The following is a 20,300-nucleotide window of genomic DNA, read 5'->3' as shown; positions in this document are numbered from 1 at the left end:
TATACAATCACATTAAGTTGCAAACAGTTCCATTCAGTAATTGACGTGCTCAATGCCAACATAATAATCAAAACCCTCAACTTGATTTAACTTTAGGGATTGTCTTCTGCTCCAAGCTCAAGCTCACTGCAAATGAGAAGCCTTGTGACATGGAGAGAGGGTTCAATGCTTCTCTTTCTTTACCTAGAGATGATAGTACCTTACATGCTGTTAAACATAAAGAAAGGAAAGCAAAAATGCTTACTTGACCATTATATCAAAGATGAGATTCTCATAGGTGTTTGTTACCATGTACCCCTTTTTCTAAAAATCCAGTAGTACAACTGTGGAAAAAATAAACCTACAGGAAAATTTTGTATGAATTTGTGACTAACCTGGAAAGTAGAGTTCTCTCAGTTCAATAATTTCATGATCTTCTTCAATAAGAATAATCTATATTTTATGACTACTTTAAAGTGTATAAAACTTTGGCCTGCAAAGTTTATGAAGTATTTACTCTGACTCTTCCTAATCTTTCCAGTCTCATGTCAAGAGACAAGTGTCAGCTTGCTGCACACTGAGTCTTCTCTACTAGAACAGACAAAATGAAATGTTTTATACACAGTGGATACTAAAGTTCTCATGGTTATGCTTTATTATAGATGCTGGAAAATAACCTACCATTCATTTTCTTGACAAAGCAGCAAAAAAGGGAATGGAAGTAACATCTGAACAAAATAAGTTGACTGATACAGGGAACAGAGGTAGCAATTACAAAAGGGAAAGTGTTTTTTGTGAAATGATTTTGATTAAATAAAACTGCTCATAAAACCAGAGAGAAGACAGAAGGCAGGTCCAGGCAAGCGTTCCTGTAGCAAGGACATTTATGAAATTATCACATCTCTTGGTATCACTCTTCTCTTGGTAAAAACTGACTGATGCAGAAAATATGATAAAAAAAAAAATAACAGTTTTAGTGATTTTCCTCAAAATTAGAGTGACTGAAGTAGAACTTGAGTTAAATTTGATTCACAGCTACGTACATACTATAATGCATAAGGACCTAGACCATAGCAAACTTGTTTCCTGTTGTATCGCCCTTGTCTAGCTGTTGGGGAAGGTCATTGAAAAGATGTGACTGACAGGGGGGCCTGAGTGGGCCAGTTGGTTAGACCTCCAATTTTTGATTTTGGCTCAGGTCATGTTTGTGGGATTGAGCCCCGCATAGGGCTCTGTGCTGACAGCACAGAGTCAGCTCAGGATTCTCTCTTTCTCCCCCTCTGCCTTTTCCCCACCTGCACGCCAAAATAAACTTAAAAAAAAAAAAAAACAAAAAACAAATGTGACTGCCAGCTGATCTATAAATTGGGCCCAAGTGATCTGTCCCCTCCAGTTGGAATGTGGGTTGTTTGCTTTTCATGCAAGCTTTGCTATCCTAAAGGCTACTGCAAGGACATAGCCTTGAGATAATGATATGGTGTTGAGAACACCTGCACAATATACTTGACTGAACCCAGTTAAGGCCTGTCTATATAAGCTTTTCAGATTGGGTGGGTGCAGGGGTTCATTAGTCTTTCCACTATGCAAGACAAGCCTCATAGGTAAGTACCCTTTACTTAGTGAAGCTGCCACCTACCAACCTGGAATGGCCTTCCCCTTTGTCTCTCTGCCCTCCATGTTCAGAAGCCAGTTTCGGATTACACCTGGAAAGCTCCTAAGGAGGTTATAAGTCAATGCTAGGACAGTGTACAAGCTCAAAAATATTGTTAGAGTAAAAAAAAATGAAATTTAAGTAAGATTTTGCATTTTGTCAGGACTGTAATTGAGATCTGGGTAACAGTCTTAGATTCATTAACTATTAGGAAATTACTTAGCTTCTCTGAATTTATTTTCATTTCTGAAAAGTGAAAATAAAATTTACCATTAGACCAGGTACCTTGAGATGCTGGCAATATAAATGTGAACAAGAGGATGAGGGGAACTAAGGGTAGTAAAGATGAAAACAGACAAACGAAACTAGTAAATGAATATACAGAATAGTGATAATGAATGAAAAACAAGAAGAAAAACAAGAAAAAAAACAAGGTGCTACAGAAAAATCAGATTCCACGAAAATAAATATGCAGTTTTAAGCACATGATTAGATCTCATCTCTTCCCTTCCTTGCTAAATTATGAATTAAAAACTGAACATGAAAAACGTAATTCAAATTCTTGAGTAAACAAAGTTACATCATTAGAATGTGATATTTACTACAGACAGCAAGACTGAAGAAGAAGCACTCCACAGATACTGGTTCCAGCATGCCTGAGGAGGTAGTATGGCAGTCAAGAGAATGTCCTCCAGCCAGAAAGATCCATGCCCAATATCACACTATTTAAGCACAGTACTTAACTTCTCCAAGCTTAAGTTTTTTAACTTAGTTGGAAAATGAGGACAATATAGGCACCTACTCCACTGGACTGTGATGAAGAGTAAGTGAGATAGTGTGACAAAGTTATAGTATTGGCATTTGTATAGTTATGGCATTTGCATAAAATATACAGATTAATGGAACAAGACAGCCCAGAAATGAACAAAGGACCAAAAATACATAACGAAGAAAGTAGAGTCTAATAACTGGTGTTGGGAAAACTGGAGAGCCACATGTGAAAGAATGAAAGTGCATAATCTTACAGTACTCACAAAAATCAATACAAAATGGATTAAAGACTTGAATGTAAGACCCGAAACCATAAAACTCCTAGAAGTAAACATAAAGGTAAGCTCCTCGACACTGACCTTGACAATGATTTTTTTTTTTTGGATTTGAAACCAAACGCAAAAAGGAAAAATAAACAAGTGGGACTACATTAAACTAAAAAGCTTCTGCACACCAAACTATTAACAAAATGAAAAGGCAACTTATGGAATGGGAGAAAATACCTGCAAATCATACATCTGATAAAGGATTAGTATCTGAAATATGTAAGGAACTTAAACAGCTCAACAGCAAAAAAAAAACAAAAGAATCTGATTTAAAAACAGGCATAGGCACCTGGGTGGCTCAGTCAGTTAAGAGTCCAACTCTTGATTTCGGCCCAGGTCTTGACCTCACAGGTTTGTGAGTTTGAGCCCAGAGTTTCTTTTTTTTTTTTTGTCAGGGCAGAGCCTGCTTGGGATTCTGTCTTCTTCTCTTTGCCCCTCTCCCATTCTTTCTATCAAAAATAAACATTTAAACAAACAAAAAAACAAAAGAACTTCTTCCAAAGACTTACAAATGGCCAACAGGTACATGAAAAGGTGCTCAGTATCACTACAGCAGGGAAATGCAAATCAAAACCCTGAGACACCACCGCACACCTGTCAGTTTACTGTCATCCTAAAGACAAAAGATAACAACTGTGGTCAAGGATGTGGAGAAGAGAGAACCCTCGCACACTGCTGGTGGGAATGTAAACTAGTGCAGCCTCTACAGAAAACAGCCAGGAGGTCACTCAAGATTTAAAACAGAACTACCATATTATCAAGCAATTACACTTCTGGATATACATCCGAAGCAAACGAAACCACTATCTGGATGAGATATCCATCGCAGATACCCCCCATATCCATTGCAGAATTATTTACAATAGCCAAGACATGGAAATACCTTAAGTGACTACTGGCAGATGAATCAAGAAAATGTGGTATATACATACAACGGAACACTATTCAGCCATGAAAAGAATGAAATCTTGCAATTTGGGACAACATGGATGGACCCTGGGAGCATTATGCTAAGTGAAGTAAGTCAGACGGAAAAAGACAAATACCGTATGATCTAACATGTGCAATCTAAAACAACAACAACAACAACAACAACAAAACCAAACCAAAACAACCAAAAAACAAAAACGAACTCATTGAAACAAAGAACAGACTAGTCAAAAGGTAAAACTTAGAGTTACAAGGTACGCAGGTTCTGAGGATGTAATGTAAGCATGTGAAAAAGATAATGAACAGTATGTGGCATATAATCTCAGTAAAGGATACAACAAAATCATCATTCCTACATTTTAAAGACATTCATCAGATTTGTATCTTACGAAATCGGTATGTTTTTATTTTTTACTGAGCTATTTGTTTTACCCAAACACGTGGTTTGGAAAAAAATCTGTATATTTTCAGAAGGAAAATATACCAATTACAATTAAGAAAAAGTCCTAAAAAGAAGATAATTGTAAGAGGCAATGGTCCAAACAGTTGAAAATGTCATTTCAACTTTAAGGCGTTTTGAGAAAGTTACCTACTAGTATATTATATTTCAGAATGGCTGAGCGCAGCAGGATGGGGAAACTTTGTCCAAAAGAACTGTAAACACCTGAGAACACTTTCATATAAGGGCATCTTCGGTAACCAAGCAAGTGACAGTTTCCGGGCTGGTGAGCACTGAGGCCCTTCTCTCTCCACCCCAGCAGTAGCCTGGACAAATTCTAAACTCCCCTCTCGGGAGCCTTCACTCTATGCCAGTACCTCAACCTTCAGGTCCTCCGATCCACGAAGGCTACGGTGCTACAGGTAAGGCGGACAGAAAAGAATGTGTCCTTTTCTCGATTCTTTACTCACCCCGAAATCACGATCTTGGCGGCGCGGCCCCCACTCCACTGTACTGAATGGATTCTGAGAGCAAAGAAAACTAAAACTTTTTCTTCTTACAGAGGGTACCACCCCGGGAACGTTTGCAACCCCTAAGGATAAGGGTGCTTCCCACCTCTTCAGACCTGGACCGAGTCCTTCCGCCCCAAAGCACGAGCTTCTTTAAGCCTGGACCGCTCCCCTCAACTCCTCCCCCGCCGCTGACCCGTAGCCCGACCTCACCTGGGAGCAGTTCCACCAGGGGATGGCTTAGGGAAATCTCAGGAAAAGCGGCCCAGCGAGTGACGCCACCGAAGGCACAGTCATGGTCTATCTAATTCTGGTCACCGGCGCACACGCGCCTCAGCCACTGCGCCTCCCGCCTCCGGGTCGTTCCCCCACCACCCCAGCACCGTCGCAGCCTCCCGCATTGCACGCCGGGAACGGCCTACCTCCACATCTCAGAAACTTCATTTCCCAGCATGCATAAACATTGCATGCAGAACTGCACTCTGGGATTTGGAGTCCTCATCCCTCACCTTCTCCCAGTCTTTAACAGAGAGTACAAGGGACCTTGCAGGAGAATCTAAACGCAAAGCATCACCCAAGGTCGTGAAATGTAGGCTCCCCTCGCATCCGGGGCCTTGTTCCGTCTTTTGCTGGGTGGGGAATGGTGTCGCCTAGCAGCCGCTGCCGCTCTTGATTGCACTGGACCAGTTGGCGGGATCCAGAGACCCGGTGGAAGCGCGCTGTGGAGCGGTCGGGCGTAGCGGCGGGACCAAGCTTGGTCCGTGCGGCAGATGAGGGGACGCTGCTGGTTTCCATCCTTGGTTAGGTGGGTGGATTTTGGTGAGAGGGAGCAGCCAGTTTGTTTCCAAGCAGGTTCTTTAAGCCTCAGGGCCCGTATGTAACAGCCTAGCTTCCCTGCTCCCTAGTCTTTGCTTGGCAACCCATTTGTCTTCTAGCTTCGGCCCTGGTTTCCTCGGCCTACCTGCGCCCATTTCAGCCGTTTCCGCACCCTTTTTACCCCCAATTCCTGCTTCTCCGAATCAGAATTCATTTTCAGCCTTCCAGGCAGCCCCGCGCTTGGCACCATTAGATATTCGAGCGCCTCTAGTGGTAAGGGGGGGCGTAGAGGAGGAGACGCAGAACCTTAGTTCTGATCTAGATGAGTCTTAGGAAGGGAGCTTGTAGTTTATTCAGCTGGTGCAGCATCTGCTGGTTTGTGCCAGCTGTAATTTTGATCAAGGCTATATATATCTGTATATATGTATATCTGTCATACAATTAAGGAGCCATTGCTCTTTGCTAACATCTTAGAGTTATAATGATGTAATCTACAAAAACAGTAATGTTGTTTACATTGAAAATGCTAATACCCACCTGTTTTGTTACAGAAGGTAAAAGCGCAGTGAAAGATTTCACGATGCCACCTAATATAAACTGGAAAGAAATAATAAAAGTTGACCCAGATGACCTGCCTCGTCAAGAAGAATTGGCAGATAATTTACTGGTTTCCTTATCCAAGGTGCTTAACTGATAAACAATACATAGTTGTTTGTGTACATACACGCACAACTATGATTAAGTTGTCCACGAAATCAATGAATGTCACAAATGGAAGAGTTCTCATATTTTGACTAAGGGTTATAAAATATAAAATAGTTGCTTTCTCTTTACTTAGGTGGAAATAAGTGAGCTAAAACATGCAAGTCAAGAAAATGTGATACACCTTTTCAGAATTACTCAATCACTAATGAAGGTTTGTATGCTGTGGGTTTTAACAATGGTTTTGACTATTAGAGGACGTTTAAGGAACTGTTCTTAAATAAGTTAATCTTTATGAAAGTACCAAGATCACTGAAAATGAGATTGCTTCAAATGTGGATTGAGGATTTTAGTGTGCAAAACATTGCTAGTTTCTGCTCTAAAGTTCCTAGAAGAATGTATAAGGGAAACAGGATGGGGGTGTTTAAAAATAACATACGGAGGTCCTTTGTTAATTATGTTAACATAATTCTGAAGTCAGAATGAAAAATATGAATGACTTCTGTAGGGATTTGTTAGGAAGGGGAGAGATTTTGGTGTGAGAGGCCTCATAAAGGGCAAAGGCCAATGAGTATACTGCAGGTAGAAATCACCCTAAATAAAAACTGGGACTAGAAAATGTGCTTATTCTTTACATTTGAGGAGACAGGTGCAGAAAGTTAATAGTAAGTTGTAGAGAAAATAAATGTTGGGTATAGTTTACAGTAGTCTAAGTATGTTTTATGCTATCACCTATGAGGAGCTGTTAGGATTTTTGAGCCACGATTGATTCAAAAGTATTCCTCAGGAAGGCTGAACTAGGTATGTTAAAAGGACAGAATGAAGGGAATTGAAGCTGTTTAGACAGAACGTTGTGAAGGAGGTTAAACATAAGATTCTGGACTAGAATAATTACAATTGGAATAGGAAAAGATAGTAGAAAACATTACGGAAAAATTAGAACATTAGAAAAGTTACATTACCATGTATGAGATTGAGGAGAAAAAGAGGAATCAAAGATATTTTGAAGCTGTCATATCCTTAAATAAGAAAGTCATCTATTCAACAAACATTTACTGAAAATCTCCATATCCCAGGTACTGAAGGCATTAAATACTAGGAAAGCAAATGAAACAAAGTCCTTGTTTTCAGTGCTTTTGTAAAGGCATATTGAAATAACTTTTCTTTTTAAATGTTTAGATGAAAGCTCAAGAAGTAGAACTAGCTTTGGAGGAAGTTGAGAAAGCTGGAGAAGAACAAGCAAAATTCGGTAATGCCCTGGAAGAAGTTTATCATAGTGTCCAATAGGGGACTCCGTTTAACATATTCTATAAAATGTGTGTATTCCCAACTTACTTTGAAAGACATGTCTAGAACTCCTGTTTTATGGATGAGGTATAGAAGTTACTTTCTCTTATGTTACCTTATCACAATCATGATGGAGTCTTTAAAAATAATTTTATTACTTTATTGAAATTTATGTAAAAGTTTGTTTTGAGATAAATCTGACCAATTGAAACTTTTTTTTTAATAGAAAATCAATTAAAAACTAAAGTAATGAAACTGGAAAATGAACTGGAGGTATGTCCTTTTGTATTTCCCTAGGGTGTAATTGTTAATTTTATTACTTTGAATTAATACTTTTACAATTTCCTACTGTCTGGAAAATCACAAGAGTGTTATTGTGTTCATAATTAATTGTTCAACATATATTTTATATATTTATTACATACCTTAAATTCTAAGAATTGAGCATTCAGTTGTGAACAAAATAAAAACATTAAATATCCTGAAGTTTACAGACTAGAGGGTTATACAGAAGATTACTAGTAACTGAGCTGGCATGGAGGCATATGGGAATTTGAGGAATAGTGACAGAAGAATATGGCAGAAGAAGTAGCTTTTGAGAAAGCTAAGAGCCAAAATATGAATGTAGTGTTAAGGAACCAATACATTGAAATTCCTGAGAATGTGGGAAGGAATGTGCTATTAAAATTAGCCTTTAAAAGGGAGAAAAGACCTTCTTTTTAATAGGAAGAATGGATGTGTATAGAAGCTTTTATGTTTGTAGGTTTAGTACCTGGAAGTGGAGAGATTGGAGGGATTGCTAAAAATAAGAGGGGAAGATGTATGGTCAAATTTTAAGGAAGATTAAGCTTCAAAAATAGTGGAGAATGAAGTGGAGATTAGGAGATATAGAGTCAGATGATTTGCGTTCAAATCCTGATTCTTTTACTTATTAACTGTGAACTAGGAGGAGTTATTTTTTATCCCCTACTGTATATCCATCTCCTAGAAGAATATCAGCCACTCTCAGTTAATACTTACTAAATTAATTCTGAAGTTGGATTCATTCTGTTAGTGTTTAGCCAGGTACCTGCTGTGGAATGGAAGGATAGGGCTGTGGGAGATACTAGTAAGAAACTGGTTGATGTGGTGATTATGAAATCTCAGCTGATGGGTAAAGAAATCAAGATTTGATTGGTGGGAGAGGTTAGAGAGGAGTCCAGGGATTAGAAGGTCCTGTGAGGTCAGAGGGCAGGTATACTAGGAATCATGAGAGAATGTTTCTGCTGGCACAATGTTCTGGTGTGGGCATGAAAGTGGGAGGCTATAGTGAATTCAAGAAGCATGTAAAAAAAAAAAATAATAATGAGAGAGAGACCAGAATGAGAGTTATATGGATGTGGAAACTGCTTAGTGGGGCTTTTTGTGGAAGACTAGGAGCCATGTGCCAAAAATTCTCAATGAATTTTGAGAGGGAACAGTTGGGAAGTTAGTAGTTTGCTACTACCCTGAGTAGGTAGGGATTAGATAACTGGATATCATGTGGAATTCAAAGCAGCTGGAGTTTTCACAAAATGGTGGAGGAAGGATAGCCTGGAAGTTGCAGATTGAGGTAAATCAACACCATGTCTTGACCCTGAGGTCTATGGGATGTGAAAGAATGAGCATCTCCCAATTAAAAGACTTCCAAAGGAATTAGTATATTAAAGGAACCAAATTGGACCTAAGGCAAGGAGATGGAGAGTATGATTCAGTAAAAGGGCTGGGGGTATAAAATATTAATTTATCTTGATTTTTGAGAGCACAATGGAAGGTTTTCTGAAGGAGGAAAAGAGTGAGAAAAGTATTATATAGGATTAATACAACTGTATTGTAAAGAGATGAATGTGAGACAGGTAGATGACAAAAGGATGTTTTGGACTATGAGTCCAAATAACAGGAACATGAAGTGAAATGGATTTAATTTGCCATAAGATTTTTTTTTTTTTTTTTTTAATCCCCTAATGTGAGGCTGGAACTCATGACCATGAGATCAAGAGTTGAATGCCCTACTTACTAAGCCAGCCAGGTGCCCAATCTGGCACAACATTTTAAAGATGACCTTAGTCTAGGCCAATCTAGTACAGTAACACTAATCACTTGTGGTTATTTGCAAGTGGCTACTTAAACTTAAATTCATTACAATTAAAATTAAAAATTCAATTCTGTGGTTGCAGTAGCCACATTTCAAGTGCTCAAAGCCACATGTAGGTAGTGGCTGTAGTACTCTACTGTGCAGAGAACATTTCCATTATCCTAGAAAGTCCTGTTAGACAGCAATGGTCTAAAGAGAGTCTGAGGGAAAGGGCAGGTTAAGAGCACCAGAGGTCAGCGACTGGGTGGAGGCCCTGGTGAGTTGTAGCCTGGTTTCAGAGCTCTGATGCTCAGGAGAAGCCTTCATAGCTCATTGCCTGTGTTCTCTGCCTGTGTAGTTTAGTCTGGGGTCTGTGGCTCAGTGATTATAATAGAGCCTGAATGATTGACAGTCCATTTGTAGCTGTGGGTGGCTCAGAAAAAGCTTAAGGGCTTGCCAGTCTGCAAACTAAAGCTTAAATAAACAGTTTTAAAAACAGGTTCTTAAGCTAACATGATTTTAAACATCTGGTGCTAATTATAATACACATTTAAAGTCAGTTTGTTGTTGATTCTCCAATTATAATGAGATTGATTTATAGTTTTGGTTTAATTTAAGATGGCTCAGCAATCTGCAGGTGGTCGTGACACTCGGTTTTTACGTGATGAAATTCGCCAACTTGAAAAGCAATTGGAACAAAAAGATAGAGAATTGGAGGACATGGAAAAGGAGTTGGAGAAAGAGAAGAAAGTTAATGAACAAGTAAGGAACATTTTTTCAATGAATCTTAACCATTTAAGTTACGTAAAAACACCTGATTATGCATTTTATAGTGGTAAGTATCAGTATGTTTTATGTGAGAATTGATGTACTGTATACTTATCTCTAAGGTTTTACATCACTGTTCATGTTGTCATCACATCTTTAAATCAAATTCCTTGTCTTCAAGAGTACCTCAACTTTATGCAATAAATAGCTATCCATAAAAAAGTAAAGGTTCTTAAGTTGTGTTAATGCCAGCATTTTGTAAATCAATGCATATTTTAAATCATAATATTTCATCATTTATACAAATATAGTCATTACCTTTTAGGTTATTCCTTGTTATTTATAAAATAATTCATGCAGTGTACACTTAAATTTAGTTTGAAAGCAAAATTTTTGGCAGATGAATTTGTAAATTCCTGTCGGAAAACAACACGTTTCCTAATTTGCCTCACCTGTCAGTCAACTTATACAAAATCTGCTGCCCAAGTGTGGTAACTGTCCCATCCCAGATTCTCAGAGGCTTTCTCTACCTTTGTGTCCTTTAAGTGAATGGTGTATTACATCCTGAGATCTTATTTTGTCCATTGTTCTCTTAGAAATAGAAGGTGGTAAATTTTATATAAACAACAATGATTATAAGGTGATGTTGCTATTTAAAAGAATCTGTTATAAATTTATTTGTAAGGAAAAACATCCCTATTCTTGCTGTATCCATTTTCTTATATAATTTAGAAGATTTCATATAAGAGTGAGCTATTTATACCCTTGTTGCAGTGGAAAAAGTATGGATTAATGGTACCTAAAGATTAGAAATAAGTTCTTAGAGGATTGTCTGTTTAGTTGACTCAGTAAAACATAATAGACCTATGGCTTTCTTAATAATCATAAAGGATTTGGGGGTGCCTGGGTGACTCAGTCGGTTAAGCATCCAACTTTGGCTCAGGTCATGATCTCACAGTTCGTAGGTTTGAGCCGCGCATCCAGCTCTGTGCTGACAGCTCAGAACCAGGAGCCTGCTTCAGATTCTCTCTCCGCCCCTCCCCCACTCATGCTTTGTCTCTTTCTGTGTCTCAAAAATAAATGTTAAAAAAAATAATCATAAGGGATTTAACCTATGATATACAGTAATGGAATTGCTTGTTGGGATGTTTGTGGTTTTCTAGACCATTGTTCTTCTGTCTAGCCCATGTATTAGTCAACTTTTTGTCATTCATACCACATACCCTTAGCGAATCACAACTACCTTGCCCATTCTTCTTAGACTACTATTGTTATTCATAGGTACATACACAGAAAGCTTGAATACATAGGCTATATACCATTCCAGTTGCTAGATTCTTTGAGATGGAATATGAGTATGAGTTGTTGGCAATTTCTTCTTTGCCCTTAACCAGTCATTCAGTTTTATTGAGTATTCACAGCTTGCCAGAGACAGGGCAATAATATTCTGCTTCTTGATATTCATTGTCAATAACAAATGTAACATGGATGATACTCGGGTGGGATATCTAAATCAATCTTGAGGTTCAGGAAGTGATTTGTAAACTGAGACTGAAGTAGGAGTTAGTCTGGCAAGGGAATGGGATGGCCTTGGTGGTGAAAGAAATGGCATTCCAGGCTGAAGATACAGCATTTGCTAAGATCTAGAGGGAAGAGATGGCATGGTGAATTCAGGGAACTACAGTTACTCATTCTGGCTGAAATATAAGTAAAATAGCTAGTATAGAATCCTTACTAATTGCCAGTTACTTTATATGCACTCATTTGTTATTCCTCATTTCATACTTACCATATAAGATAGGTAACATTTCCCCATGCTATAGATGAGGAAACTGAGGCACAGAAAGATTAAGTAATTGTCCATGGTTACAGAAATAATAAGTTGTAAGACCAGGATTTAAATCCAAACTTACTCAGTGAGTCTGTGTTCTAAACCACTATACTATCCTGCCTTCCTAGTTCAAACATTTGTGATCCTCTGGAGAGATAAGCACAGGCCAGTTTCTAAGGAGTTTGCTCCTTTTCCTAAAAGGAACCAATGAAGAATTTTGAATCCAAGAATATCATGATGAGATCTATATTTTTGAAATTTATTCAGCTTTAGAGAGAGTGGATTGAAGGGGACTAAGAATAGTAAGGAGACAGGTGTGGTAATTCAGGCAGGTGCCAATGATGGACTAATTAAAGTCATAACTCAAGGGATTAAGGGCTGGAGACACGTTTAGAGAGGTAGGTGTAATTGGATGTAGTGAATGATTGATTGTCAGACAAGAGGGAGGAAAGGAGAGGGGCCCCACTAAGTAGGGATGCAGGAGGGGTTTAGAAGGTGTGCAATTAGTTTTCACCTTTATACATGTTGAGTCCAAGGTCCCGGTGGGCATATTCACAAAAGAGATCTATGGATTTGGAATTCATGAAAGAAAGTGTGGATGATGATTTGTGAGTTATCAACATAGATATTGAAGCCATAGAAATGACTGTAAGGAGATCTCTGAGAAATGTCTAATGAATAGGAAGAGGTGCTTCAAGGAACAGCACTTTAGAAAGGACAAAAATAAAAAATGTGATGTTTGACAAACTAAGAGAAAAGAGCATGAGTAGTGTTAAATGCTTCAGTGTTCTTTACATCTCTGTCCTTGTTAAAATTTTCCAATTCATAAACGATGGGACTGTTTCTTACCTCCTAGCTGATGATGATGATGAGGATGATGATGATGGTGATGATGATAGCAGTAGTAGTAGTAGGTAAACTCCTCAAATTTGTGTAGCATTTTGCATTTTGTTATAAACTTTCTCTAACCTTTTTATTTTGAAAACTATCAAATAAACATGAATATACTCTTCATATAGATTCCCCAATTATCAAAATTTTACCACATTTATTTTACCTGTCAGTATCTTTGTTTTAAGAAAAAATCTTTTTTGAATGTTTATTTTTGAGAGACAGAGACAGAACACAAGCAGGGGAGGAGCAGAGAGAGAGGGAGACACAGAATCCAAAGCAGGCTCCAGGCTCTGAGCTCTCAACACAGAGCCTGATGTGGGGCTCAAACCCACAAACTGTGAGATCATGACCTGAGCCAAAGTCAGACTCCCAATGGACTGAGCCACCCAGGTGCCCTTCTGTCAGTATCTTTGTAAACACATATCTCCCTCTCTTTCTCTTTGCTGCGTCAGTTAAGAGTTGACTGCAGACAAGATGATACTTCACACTGAAATATTTCTGCATGTCTCTCCTAAAAAGTGTATTCCCCAAAATAACCACTATATAATTACCATATGCAGGAAATTTAATATTTATTCAATACTCTACTATCTAGTCTATAAACATATTTTTTCCTATTGGCCTAATAATGCCCTTCACAGTCCTCCACCCAATATCCAAGGTTCCATCAAGGTTCACATACTGATTTGGTTATTTATTAAAGACTTTTAAATGTATTATAATTGCAAACCACTGATATTTTATTTTTTCCTTGAATAAGAGGCAAAAGCAGAAAAGTGAAAGGTCATAAGAGGGCTGGGGTTTAGACAATGGATGAAAAAAATCTATGATAATGATTATAATATTTGTTTTGGGAAACAAAAAGTCATAACTGAAATCATCTATATGAGGAGAAGGAACACTCCATAATTTTTTTTGTTATTTCATGTACTGAGCATTGTGCTGATGACTTTATATACAATGTACTTAATTTTTACATCAACATATGAAACGGAAAAATTGAATTTAAGAGATGGTAAATGATTTGTTCATATTGTACTAGAGATTGGTGGGCGAAGAATATAAACTTGGGCCAGTCTGATTTCAGATTGCTTCTTTTTAACCATTATGTTGTACTGCCTTATATTTCTAAGTAATTTAATGCTCAACAGAACACAGAATATTCTAGACCTGACATAGAAGAACTGCAAAATGCTAAAGATTTTGGACAGAAAATTACTGTTTATTAGATTTTGGCAGGGGTGGGGGTGGATAATCTGTATACAAAACTTTGGTTAGAGTTTTGGTTTTAGTTTGATTATTGAAGATTTTAAACTTAACCTGTTTTACTTTTCCCAATCCTTAGATTTCACAAATTTTGGATTATTGTTCATGTCTTGGATCAACGTGAAATCCTTAACAGTTAATCATTCTCTACTTCATTAGAGAGGATTTCAAATTTAAATTGATCGGCTGAAAGCCTGGTTTTATATTGAATCACTGCTGGATTTTATTATTATTAATCTTCTTTTTTTTTTTTTTTTTTTGCTATTTTAGTTGGCTCTTCGAAATGAGGAGGCAGAGAATGAAAACAGCAAATTAAGAAGAGAGGTTGGTAAAAAATTTTAGTAGTTGTGGCAGTTCAACAAAGATACTTGTTAAAAAAGTTTTCGTAAATTTATACTCTAACTAGAACTGTATTCTTCTAGTAATGTTTTCAAGCTGGCTGATTTTATGATAGGAATTTGTCTTAGGGAAATAGAAAATGAGAGTTGAAGCCATCAAGTACTGTATTCATCTCTTACTTTACGTGGGTAAATTTTGCTTTGTTTTATAAGCCATTCTTTGTTTGCTAACTGACTGTACAACTGGATTTCTGTCTTATCGCTCTTCTTTTACCTACTGTTCTTTTAAATGTTTTGTTTTTTCATGAAATCTTAAAAGTTCTTTATTATTTGGCTTTTCTGAGCCAAATAATATTTATGCATTGTTTACCCTTATAGGAGTTCTTATCTTTTTAACATAATCAAAATATTCTTTGTTTTGGTTGATTATGAGTATTCTTGCTTTCTTTGATCATCCAAAATAATATCTCATTCTCCTATAATTTCTCATTTTGGTTTTAATTTCTAATGCTTGTTTTTTAATTATATATTTCCTTTCTCGTTTCTAATTACATTTTTCCTGTTCTTTTCTGGAGAACAAACGTCTAAAGAAAAAGGTGAGACTGTAGGGTGGTGATACCTTGGGAATTTCAAGATCTGTTTTGAGATCCCTATTTAGAGGATGAAATTTTTGTTTCTCTGGATAGTTTCTTAATAGAAAATACTGTATTTGGTCTTCTTCCAGAATGAGCAACTTCGTCAGGATATTGTTGACTATCAGAAACAAATAGATTCTCAAAAAGAAACACTTTTGTCAAGAAGAGGAGAAGACAGTGACTACCGATCACAGTTGTCTAAAAAAAACTATGAACTTGTCCAATATCTGGATGAAATTCAGGTAAAATAGAAGTCGTTTCAAGGCAATGATTCTTGTAAAATAATCATGTTATAATGTAAATCTAGTGTTTGGTCCTACATTTAAATCCTTTAGTAGAAATCTTCAACTATGCATATGTAAACGTGAAAGAAATTACATCTTTGAAGTTACAAATGTTGCAAATTCATTCATTTTATATGCCTATTTTGGGCATCGCTTAAAAAGAACTAAACTTTTTTAGGTGGAATTTGCTTTATATTTAATTGGTCAAAAATAATTGGTATTACAGACCTAGTAGAAAGAATTCTCTTGATCTAATAGATCAAGTGGAAAGAATTCTCTGCTCTCCAGCAGACAGTTAAGACTCTGTTTAACTTTAATTTAGTTTAAATTTCAGTTTCTTAAGTTAACTATTACTTTTTAACTTTATTAGACTTTAACAGAAGCTAATGAAAAAATTGAAGTTCAGAATCAAGAAATGAGAAAAAATTTAGAAGAGTCTGTACAGGAGATGGAAAAGATGACTGATGAGTATAACAGGATGAAAGCTATTGTACATCAGACAGATAATATAATGGACCAATTAAAAAAGGAAAATGATCATTATCGGCTTCAAGTAAGAATTGCTGTTAGATTAACTCATTTGTGCAGACTTCATATTGTATCATTACTATTTGTGTGAAGCTGAAAAGTACTTTAACTTTCTAGGATGTGTATTTTTGTCTTATGCTGTAATGTATTCTCTTACACTGTAATATGTTGCCATGCTGATCTATTTGTCCATATGTGTTTCTCTAATGGGACACAAGGTATCCTTTATGTATACCTCATTATTCTTGCCATTTAGGATATATAGTTGATACCTGAATGAATGTGTAGACAGCAATCCGGGAAGCTAATAAATGTGGGGATTTTCCACTAAAGACTCTTAGAAGCCCTGTGGTCCATGAAGTTAAATTTTACACCTTAAAATAAATATAAATATCCTAGAAAAACAATACATTGCTCATTTTTTACATGGATTAAACTAGTGTAAAACATAGAATAATGCTGAAACATATAGTTCTCTAGTAATGACAAATAATTATACCATTGTAATGAGACAGAAATCATTAAATATTGCCTCTAACTATAGAATTGCTCCAATAATGAATGTGCATTGGTAATGTATACGTGTATACACGTATGAGGATGTATAATGTATATATGTAATGTATGTGTAAATGTGCATATATAACAAATATGTATATATTGTGCTATTTTGCAACAATTCTTGAAATAATTGTTGCCTTTTAGGTGCAGGAGCTTACAGACCTTCTGAAAGCAAAAAATGAAGAAGATGATCCAGTCATGGCTGCTGTCAATGCAAAAGTAGAAGAATGGAAGGTGTTTTTTTCAGTTGACATAAGGGGTTTTGCATTTGTATTTTTGATTTCAATTTCTTAGTTTTCTTTAAAGGCCTTTGGTAGTTAATGACATTTTTATTAGGCAATATTTAAAGTACATCAAATGTCCTGGTTACAGGAGCACTAAGTGCTCTCTCTTGTGGAATCCTCTAGCATATTTGTTAGTAAATGAGTTCTTCCACATCAGTGAGTTAAACTTTAAGCTGAACTTTTTGATAGAAGTCTAAGTCTAAATCATAACATATTTGTCCTCTAAAATAGATAATTCTAAGTAAAATTAAAATTTTTCAACATAACTCATAGTTACTTTGCATATGTATTATAGTTCCAGGTTTAATTTTAGTTTTTTTAATTCTCACGTCAAATCAAACTATTGGTTTTCAGTGGAAATGGGAGAAAGGAAAGGGATCTTTTAGAGTCATCTGAGTTTTTTTCCAAAAAACACCTTTCAGGCTCCTCCCCACTCTCCAACCCCAACCAAATCCCCTGGCCTTACCATATCAGAAGCTAAGGGTTATGATGACTATATATTTTGAAAAAAGTCTGAAGCTATTCTGAATGAGTAATTCTAATTTTAAAAGCTGTCATTTCCATAGTTATTGTTTTTTAACAGTTCATATAAATCTTGTTGGCTATTTGGAATTGGTTATCTGGGAAGCTCAGATAACCTATATTTTAAACACAAGCAGTAGGAGTGGAAATGAGGCCCAAAGAGTCCATTGGAGATTAGTAAACTTTCTGTAAAAGTCCAGAGAATAAATATTTTAGACCATCTGGTCTCTGGTATAACTAAACTCTGCTATTATAACATGAAACCAGCCACAGACAATAGATAGATGCATGAGCAAGGCTGTTTCCTAATAAGTCTTTATAAAAACAGTCAGCAGGCCAAATTTGGCCTTTGATTCTGTTTTTTCATCCCTGGATAAAAAGTTTTTACATTATTTTAATTTGGGGGGGAGAGATGGTAGTATATAGTATTCTACTGCAGTTTACTTTGTTTTCACTTAATGCCTTTTAAGAATGATAGAGTACTGGTTTATTCTTTTCAATTGCTTTGTAATTTTTCTTTATAGATAAGTTATTTAATTGATTCCCTATTGTGTGACACTTAGCAAGGTTCTGGTTTTTGATATTAGAAGCAATGTTACAGGGGTGCAAGGGTGGCTTTGTTGGTTAAATCCAACTCTAGGTTTCAGCTCAGGTCATGATCTCACGGTTTCATGAGTTCCAGCCCCACATCAGGCTCTGCACTGACAGTGAGGAGCCTGCTTGGGATTCTTTCTCTCCTTCTCTCTGCCCCTCCCCCATTCATGTTGTGTGTGTGTCTCTCTCTCCCTCCCTCAAGATAAATAAATTTAAAAAAAAAGAAACAGTGTTATAATTAATTCTTTATGTATTTGTTATTTTGCAAATATGCAGGTTAAATTGCTACAAATTGTGATACATATCCAAATACATACCTCCAGTTTGACACTTGCTTTAGGCTTTATGGTATTTTTTGCCATGAAGTATTTCTTTTTATAATATATAGTTTATTTTTTTGTGCCTTTTTATCATAATTAGAAAGGGTTCTGAGTATAAAATTGTTTTCTCATACTTTCTTCTAGTGGCTCCTAATTTCATCTTTTACATTTAAGTCTTTGAAGCATGTATAATTAATTTTGGCATGAAGAATGAGGTATGGATGCAGTAGACCTACTCAGTCATCCAAACATTATATATTGAACATTTTATCTTTCCCCTACTGAAATAGTTTTATTTTTAATATATACGAAACTTCTGTTGAATTTGAATTTATTTTTGGACTCTCTCCTTTATATTGATTGATATGTTTTCTAACTATGTATCTTTGTTTTAGTTATTGTTATGTATAAATATTTGTAAAAGCTGTTCATTTTTCAGCTTTTACATGCTTTCCTATGAACTTATTTTTTTTAATATAAATTTTAGAAATAGTTCTTAAAAATCTCATTTTAGAGACATCAGGTTGGTTCAGTTGGTTAAGTGTCCAACTTTGATTTTGGCCCAGGTCATGATCTCACAGTCCTGAGATCAAGCCCTGTGTTGGGTTCTGGGCTGGGCATGGGACCTGCTTGGGATTCTCTCTCTCCCTCTCCCCCTTCCCTGCCCTCTATCTCTTTCTCTCTCTCTTTAAAAGAAAAAAAGAAAGAAAGAAAGAAAGAAAAGAAAAAGAAGAAATCTTATTTTATTGGATATGTGATAAATTTATAAGCTAATTTATAAGTTGATTTTGGTATTTGGTTCTTCTAGCAAAGAACACAAGACATCCTTAATTCAAAATATTTTGTGCCTCTTGGTGGCATTTTAAAGTTTTCTCCATAAAGATTAATTGTGCAAAATTTTTTTGTAGTTGTATGAAGGTATTTATAACATGGATAGGTTTTGGAAGCTTGTGATGGTTGAAAGATTGAATTTCTAAAACAACAAAAATTTTTTAAAATGTTAAGACAGCAACTAAATGTATATTTTTGAATCATTTCTTACTTGAACTTAAGATTATACACACAAAAGGAACAATGATATGCAAATAGTTGCTGATACTTTGTTACTTCAAAGTGTATTTTATTTCCTGTATTTTCTTGAAATATGCTAATGGTATATATTAAGAGTATTTATCATAAGTGAAAAATGATTTGTCAATTTTCCTCTTATGTAACAGATCCTGTGTTGTTTATATCTAGTTAATTTTGTCTTCTAAAGATGATGAAATTATTGAATATCAGCAAATGTTACATAACCTGAGAGAGAAATTGAAAAATGCCCAGCTTGATGCTGATAAAAGTAGTGTGATGGCTCTACAACAGGTAAAACCTTCTCAAAATTTGGTTTATTAGTCAACGTGTCTAACTTAGTGGCTTGCACTATTGGGTATATAATAAAGTCTTTTAAAGTCCAGTCCCAAGAAACAATTAGAATTAAGTTTAGAGTTAGGAATAGAATTATTTTGTGTATTTTTCTGTGTTGATGCAGATAATACCCATATTGTTTTGATTGAGAATTATTTAATAAGAAACTTAAAAACTTTTAGAAACTTAAAAATAGCTTCGTACTCTATTAACATTTATTATATCGTATGTTAGTGCTGAAATGTCCTGTATAATGTGAAAAAAACTGAAAGTGCAGTTGTAATTTGTGCTACATAATTTACTTTTGGGACAGCTAGGTGGCTCGGTTGGTTAAGCATCTGACTCTTGATTTCAGCTCAGGTCATGATCTCATGCTTCATGGGATCAAGCCCCATGTCCGGCTCTGCACTTACTGTGCAGATCCTGCTTGGCACTCTGTCTCCCTCTCTCTCTGCCCCTCCCCCACTCATGTTATCTCTCTCTGTCTCTTCTCTCTCAAAATAAATAAACATTTTAAACTACATAAAATAAAAAATAAAAAGATTTTTCTTTTGGTACAAATATATTCA

General features: G+C 36.1%; 2 protein-coding genes across 12 annotated transcripts in view; one reads left to right on the top strand and one right to left on the bottom strand.

The window, feature by feature from the left end:
• The window catches only part of TMTC3 (transmembrane O-mannosyltransferase targeting cadherins 3), a 60,445-nt gene extending 55,425 nt beyond the window's left edge, over nucleotides 1-5,020 (bottom strand). For 4 of the 5 annotated variants that reach the window (XR_003424320.2, XR_003424321.2, XR_003424319.2 and 1 more), the window contains exon 1: nucleotides 4,819-5,020. The gene's annotated coding sequence lies outside the window, so the exon portion shown is untranslated. Of the gene's footprint in view, nucleotides 1-4,566; nucleotides 4,698-4,818 lie in introns of those variants that run through there. The other variant, XR_008300381.1, reaches the window with a different exon arrangement.
• Nucleotides 5,021-5,041: 21 nt separating this feature from the next.
• Nucleotides 5,042-20,300, top strand: part of CEP290 (centrosomal protein 290) — a 92,036-nt gene continuing 76,777 nt past the window's right edge. For 2 of the 7 annotated variants that reach the window (XR_008300379.1, XM_053226570.1), the window contains exons 1-10: nucleotides 5,044-6,103; nucleotides 6,260-6,337; nucleotides 7,303-7,372; nucleotides 7,637-7,683; nucleotides 10,121-10,264; nucleotides 14,532-14,585; nucleotides 15,324-15,476; nucleotides 15,889-16,071; nucleotides 16,752-16,841; nucleotides 19,567-19,689. Coding sequence is in view for 5 of the 7 variants with exons in the window: in XM_053226570.1 (XP_053082545.1) it covers nucleotides 5,927-6,103; nucleotides 6,260-6,337; nucleotides 7,303-7,372; nucleotides 7,637-7,683; nucleotides 10,121-10,264; nucleotides 14,532-14,585; nucleotides 15,324-15,476; nucleotides 15,889-16,071; nucleotides 16,752-16,841; nucleotides 19,567-19,689 (1,119 nt within the window). In the remaining 2 variants the exon portion in view is untranslated. Of the gene's footprint in view, nucleotides 6,104-6,259; nucleotides 6,338-7,302; nucleotides 7,373-7,636; nucleotides 7,684-10,120; nucleotides 10,265-14,531; nucleotides 14,586-15,323; nucleotides 15,477-15,888; nucleotides 16,072-16,751; nucleotides 16,842-19,566; nucleotides 19,690-20,300 lie in introns of all 7 variants that reach the window. The other 5 variants (XM_053226568.1, XR_008300380.1, XM_053226567.1 and 2 more) reach the window with 5 other exon arrangements.

This window comes from Acinonyx jubatus, chromosome B4 (assembly GCF_027475565.1).
Source record: "Acinonyx jubatus isolate Ajub_Pintada_27869175 chromosome B4, VMU_Ajub_asm_v1.0, whole genome shotgun sequence".
Taxonomy (NCBI): Eukaryota; Metazoa; Chordata; class Mammalia; order Carnivora; family Felidae; genus Acinonyx; species Acinonyx jubatus.
This window is presented reverse-complemented; position numbering and strand designations above follow the sequence as displayed.